The sequence below is a fragment of the Hippocampus bargibanti genome, linkage group LG09 (assembly GCF_051943395.1).
Source record: "Hippocampus bargibanti isolate YZ-2025 linkage group LG09, ASM5194339v1, whole genome shotgun sequence".
NCBI lineage: Eukaryota > Metazoa > Chordata > Actinopteri > Syngnathiformes > Syngnathidae > Hippocampus > Hippocampus bargibanti.
This window is the reverse complement of record NC_142742.1, coordinates 769,837-775,940: the sequence shown is the minus strand read 5'-3', so window position 1 is coordinate 775,940 and position 6,104 is coordinate 769,837. Positions and strand designations below refer to the sequence as shown.

At 41.8% G+C, this 6,104-nt stretch overlaps 1 protein-coding gene across 1 annotated transcript; it reads left to right on the top strand.

Moving 5' to 3' along the window:
• Positions 1–297: 297 nt before the first annotated feature.
• nkx2-1 (NK2 homeobox 1) lies at positions 298–6,079 on the top strand. Its single transcript, XM_089004570.1, has 2 exons — positions 298–916; positions 3,683–6,079. Exons 1-2 carry the CDS (start codon positions 415–417, stop codon positions 4,498–4,500), a joined length of 1,320 nt encoding a protein of 439 aa, XP_088860696.1. The 5' UTR covers positions 298–414; the 3' UTR covers positions 4,501–6,079.
• Positions 6,080–6,104: the final 25 nt, after the last annotated feature.

Sequence of the window (6,104 nt, the reverse complement as noted above, 5' to 3'; positions counted from 1 at the left end):
GAGGGGGCGTGGGGGGGTCGTATTGAAAACAAAGCGACTCTCCTCTCGAGTCCCGCCGAAGAACGTCGACGTCGACCGAGCGAGCGGCCGACGCTCATCAAGAGGCCCTCAGCAGTCAGTGCAGTTAATCGAGTGTGCGGTGACGTCACTGCAGACCACGCCCACCTCCAGCCCCCCCCCCCCTTTTCCTCCACCGCCTTAAACGCGTGCTGCGTGGACCCCCCCCCCCCCGCCCCGAGAACCAGCCACGGACGGACAAGCTCCCACGGCAGCCAATTAGCAACAACCAGAAGCACTTGGCTCCACTTTGACAAGTGGCACATTTATTATTATTATTATTATTATTATTATTATTATTATTAAAAGTCAAAAAAAAAAGAGAGGGAGACGAAGAAGACAGCCCCAGGACAAATAATGTCGATGAGCCCCAAGCATACGACCCCCTTTTCCGTGTCCGACATCCTGAGTCCGCTGGAGGAGAGCTACAAGAAAGCGGCCGCCGCCGCCATGGAAGCCGCCGGAGGAGGCGGAGCGGCGGCGGCGGCGGCGGCGGCGGCGACCCCCGGCCACTTGGGCGCCTACCGCCAGCTTCAAGGCTCCCACTCGGCCATGCAGCAGCAGCAGCAACAGCACCAGCAGCACCACCATCAACACCATCCGCAACAGCACCACCACCACCACCACCACCACATGGGAGCCAACGGTGGCGGCGGCGGAGGCGGCAGCGGGAGCTCGGCGGCGACGGCGGCGGCGGCGGCGTCCTACCACATGAGCGCCGCCGCAGTCGGCTCGGTGGGCGGCTACTGCAACGGCAACGTGGCCGGCGAACTGACGCCTTACCAGGACGGCGTCAGGGCGGCCGCCGCCGCCGGATGGTACCCGGCCAACCCCGCCGCGGACCCGCGCTTCTCCACCAGTGAGTGCACGCGCATGCGCGCACGCACAATATTACACTTTAAATAACAAATATATATCAATAGTTGTTTCAATGATTAAAAAGGTAAAAATCAAACATTTTACACACCCTTAAAAATGCTAAGCTTCGTTTTTTAATCATTCTAATTTTTCTTTACCCTATACACCCCTCTTTACAGCAAATGTTTTTTTCCTCAATATATATATATATCTATATTCCGAAATATAATTTCTGAATTATATTTTTTTTTTTAAATAAATGCTTCATTTTTTTTCCATTTAAAAACAGGAAAAACAATCCTTCATATCTATTATGTAATTTAAAACGTAGAAATAGAGGTGTCACATGTTTGACAACGTAAACAACTACATTCAAATTCAAATGCGATTTTTAATGAAAATTATGGAAAATAATATGTATTAAAAACACTCGTTTATACACACAAAACATTTACGAGAGTGTGATTGATTATATGTTAATCATATCAAAAATTAAAGAATAATTAGGTGTACCTTTGACATGCCCCCCCCCAACCTAATAGTGGTCCGTTGATTCTTCTTGCTAGCAATTAATACAAAGGAAGTAAAAATAATTATTTTACATTTGAAAATTTTAAAATATGAATAAAAAATATTTTTTTGTTAATGGTTTTAAGCCATTTCAGCTAGCCACGCCCCCTTGTCATTCTTCATAATGTCGACCCGTTTTACACTCGGGCTTTTATTTATTTACTGTTTGTATAATAAGACTTAGATTGATAAACACTTATTAATAAAGCATTGATAAAATTGAAAAGAAATCAGGGAACATTATTTTTAAATGTGGAATGTCTAAATTGTAAACTGTTGGAAAGTGGAAATTGAGACCTGGCCATTTAAAATGGCAGAAAATCATTTCAAAACTGCAACACCTACCGAAAATATTGATTATCAAAAATAAATAATAGACGATGTATTGTTATTAATAATAAAGCACCGATACGATCATTTTAAGATAAAATCAATACGTTTTTTTAAACTGTGACAATCTATTTGAGGCATCCAAGATCATCACATTTTTCGTTTAACTCATCATCAATATAATTGATTCGTTTCCTTTTATGAATATTGACACTTAATATTTCAAGCAACTTACAAAAAACATTTTCAGTTTTGTTTTAAATTGCAAAGTAGAAAATAAGACCCAAATGATATTGCAATCAGAAAACTTTTATTTTGAAAGAAAACAATTTTGCTCTAAATTCGAACACTCCAAAATAATTTTCTATTTTATTTTGTCTTCTACGAAGTCGAAATAGAAAGTCGTTCATTTAAAGCAGATTCTTTACTTCCAGACAGTTGGTGTTCAAATACCTGACATGTTTCGGCGTCTACTTCCGCCTTCGTCAGAGTGAATATAATAGAAAATAGTTATTTGGCGACAGATTGCCATTGCCCCCCCCCCCCCCCTCCCCTCCAAAGTATCGGTAGTATCATGCCGAGATTGAAAATAATAATAATAACAATGATGAATTATATAAAAAATTATCCATAACTCAAAGCAGAAAACCTGTTTAAATTTAGAGTTTACAGCGACCTAAATGAGAAATAGGAATATGAAAAAAAACAATTGTAAATAGAATATAAGAAATGTCTTATTTATACTAAGTCGGCCATAGGTTATCAATGCAATCGAAAAGCAGTTTCAACTCAATCTCAAAATGAACCAGAGTGGGCGGGGCTGACCGATATACAGCTGACGTCACATTTATTTCCAAATGGCAAAGATAGTAAATAGTTTTTTGCAACTCATATTATAGTTGGAGGGTGAGGGGTTAAAAGTCCCCTTTCCACCCGTCTCAAGCTTTCTAGGAACCAGTTTTTGGGCTACAAATGTCCAGTTTCGATTGAAGATTTTGTTTTTCTTCTAGTGTATATGCTTCGAAGTACCACGTGAATGCACTTTTTAAGAATATCTTTTCCCCTCATGGAATATATTGAATACACACGTTACAGTTTGGCACAAAATGTAGAGTAAGGAAGAGTAACTTCTAGTGATTAAATCGTCGATGTTTTTTTTATTCTTAAACCGATGTAAAAAATAAATACATAAATTCATGACACGATATAGTGTCCACGTAAATGTAGTTTTGTAACGCTACCAATGTATCCCCCCCCCCTTCCTAAAACACATTTGGCAATTTGCATTTCCATTGAGAAGCAAATGAACTTACAATTAAAAAAGAGAGGCAATTGGATGCATAGTTTCTACACATTATTGTGCTTTTTTTAAGTAGAATTTGTAGGTTGAATAATAGTAGTTTATTGAGTGTATTCTATTTGTGATTGTATTTTATTGATGATAGCACCTCTGCTTGTCTGTGACTGTCAAGTGTCCTTGAGAGCTTTGAAATGCGCTTATAAATTAAATGTATCAGAATCAGAAAACCTTTATTAGTCCCACAATGCGGACATTTGCATTATTATTATTATTTATTATAATTATTATTATTATTATTATGTATTTTTCTTATTAGTATTATTATTATTAATGTTATTATTATTTATTTTGTATTATTATTATTATTATTATTTTGTATTATTATTATATATTTTATTATTATTATTATTTATTATTATTATTATTATTATTATTTTGTATTATTATTAAATATTATCTTGAATTTATATATAAAAAAAGAAAAATATGAACATTGAACGCCTGTAATCACATTTGTGTGTGTGTGTGTGTGTGTGTGTGTGTGTGTGTGTTTACCTGGGCCGGCAGTCTCCCGCTTCATGCACGGCTCGTCGTCGGCCATGAACATGGGCGCCATGGGCGCCATGGGCGGCCTGGGCGGGCTGGGCGGCCTGGGCTCGTTGGCGGAGGCCCACGCCAAGGGGGCGGTTCACGGCTCGCTGGGCTCCCTGGGCTCGCTGGGCTCGGCGGCGGCGCCTCGCCGCAAGCGACGGGTCCTCTTCTCCCAGGCTCAAGTGTACGAGCTGGAGCGTCGCTTCAAGCAGCAAAAGTACCTGTCGGCCCCCGAGCGCGAGCACCTGGCCAGCATGATCCACTTGACCCCCACCCAGGTGAAAATCTGGTTCCAGAACCACCGCTACAAGATGAAGAGGCAAGCCAAGGATAAGGTGTCGCAGCAGCAGCAGCAGCAGATGCACCGGCAGGAAGGGGGCTCCGCGTCCGCCTGCCAGCAGCAACAACAACAACAACAACAACAATCGCCCCGCAGGGTGGCGGTTCCGGTTCTGGTTAAGGACGGAAAGCCGTGTCAGGGAAGCGGACCGGCGGCGACTCACCAGCACCAGCAGCAACACCACCAGCAGCACCAACATGGCCACCACCCACCGTCGGCACAGCAGCAACAACAACAACAACAACAACAACAACAAGCCGCTAACGCGATGCTAATGTCCGGCCAGCAGCAGGTGGGAAGCGCCGGACAGTCCCCGGAGCTTTTAGGCGGCGGAGGGGCTCCGCTGTCGCCCGCTTGCCCTCAAGTCGGCGGCCTTTCGCACCTCAACTCGCCCGCCGCCGAATACGGAAGTGCCTTGCAGTGTTCGGCGCTCTTGTACGGCAGGACGTGGTGACCAAAAAGGGGCCAAAAGGCGCCAACTTTCCCGCCACAAACAAACGGTACAAAAAAAAAAAGCGCGAGTGTGGCGCGAACGCGAACTTTCGCCACAAAAAACAATATTAAAAAAGACTACTTTTTTTTTGAAGGGGGATGATTTTTGTTTTGGACTCGGGTTTTCTACAGCAACTTGTGAGATTTATTTATGTAAATTATATCTCTTCTGACATCCATTTTCGTTATATTTTTTTTTGCCCAACCTCGCCCATGTAAAAAATATCTCACGATTGTTGTACAGTTTCTTTACTGTTACTGTCGTTTGCTTTTGGTATTTGTATTATTTGTAACTTATCATCGATAGTTAACTTACCACACACACACACACACACACACACATACAAGTACAAGTCTTATTAATAAATTATCGAAAGCCGAGAAACGTCCCACACCCAAATTTGTGGAATGTGCTGACAAAATGCCCCATGAAACATTTCTTTAACAAAATAAAATAAACAAGTCATGCTACGATTATAAAAATAAACACAATGAGGTAATGCTTAGAAAACCAAACTCAAACAAATAGTATCTTCCTTTACAAAAAAATTAAACGTTGATTTATTTGCACTTTATTTGAACTTCCCCGAAAGTCTTTGACTGAAACCTGGAAAAAAGTCATGTTTACATTTCGCATTAATAAACATATGTGCGATTAATACACATTTTTGGGGAGTGAATTGATAAGCAGTAAAAAAAAAAAATGTGTTTTTCTTACCCCTTATTATTTCATCTATTTTTTGTGCGTATGCTAGCAAGAAGAATGACCGTATGAACAAAGTGAAACATAATGAAATGAAAGTGTTCAACTAATATACATCTGTCGTGTTATTCGTCATCCTCTTTTTGCTGATTATTTAACCCGCCCCCTTTACTTTTCCCTTTTACTCTGAAGTCCTTTGGTTTTGTTTTCTCTCGCCTCGGGCTGTGTCTTTCTCTGTTGTCCGTATTGACCGCCACGTTACTCGAACGTGCTCGATCACAAGTGAGCAAACAGGGAGTCCATTTTTCGGGCCGGCCGCGTTTGCAAGTGTCAACCGAAGCTTTTTGTTGCCTTTGTCTTTTTGGTTGAGGGAAGTCAGCCCACCTCAAACTGCGGCTTATCTTATCTCGGCCAAACGCCATCTTATCGTTGATCGCCAATCAATCAATGAAGCCGACTGGTCATTAGGAGGGGCGATTACAAATACTTCTTTTTATTTCTTTTTGTGGGAACTTTCAAATCAGGCTGTCTCTTTTTCTGATTTTCATTTCAGGGCGTTTGGGTGGGGGGGGGGCAAAAAACTGTGCTAATCACGAAGGGCAAGGGGATTGGGTTGTAGGGGTGGAGTGGGGGGGGGGGGTCATCCATTCTCCCGCCACCTAACAATGTGGTTGCTTAGCAACGGGGCTCAGTGCAGGTCGTCTAATTTCAGGGTGGAAATAGCTTTTCAATTCCGTGTTGACACATACAATCGTTTCAAAATCATTCGGCCAACGCGCGAGCCTAATGTTAAACCTGTACGGGTGATATTATATGCCAAAAAAACTCATTTATATATATATATATATATATATATATATATA

Bases quoted from the DNA above. Each gene is read 5' to 3' on its own strand.
- nkx2-1 (XM_089004570.1), top strand. From the start codon at position 415: ATGTCGATGAGCCCCAAGCATACGACCCCCTTTTCCGTGTCCGACATC. The intron at 917-3,682 runs GTGAGTGCACGC...CTGGGCCGGCAG, and splicing joins GGACCCGCGCTTCTCCACCA to TCTCCCGCTTCATGCACGGC.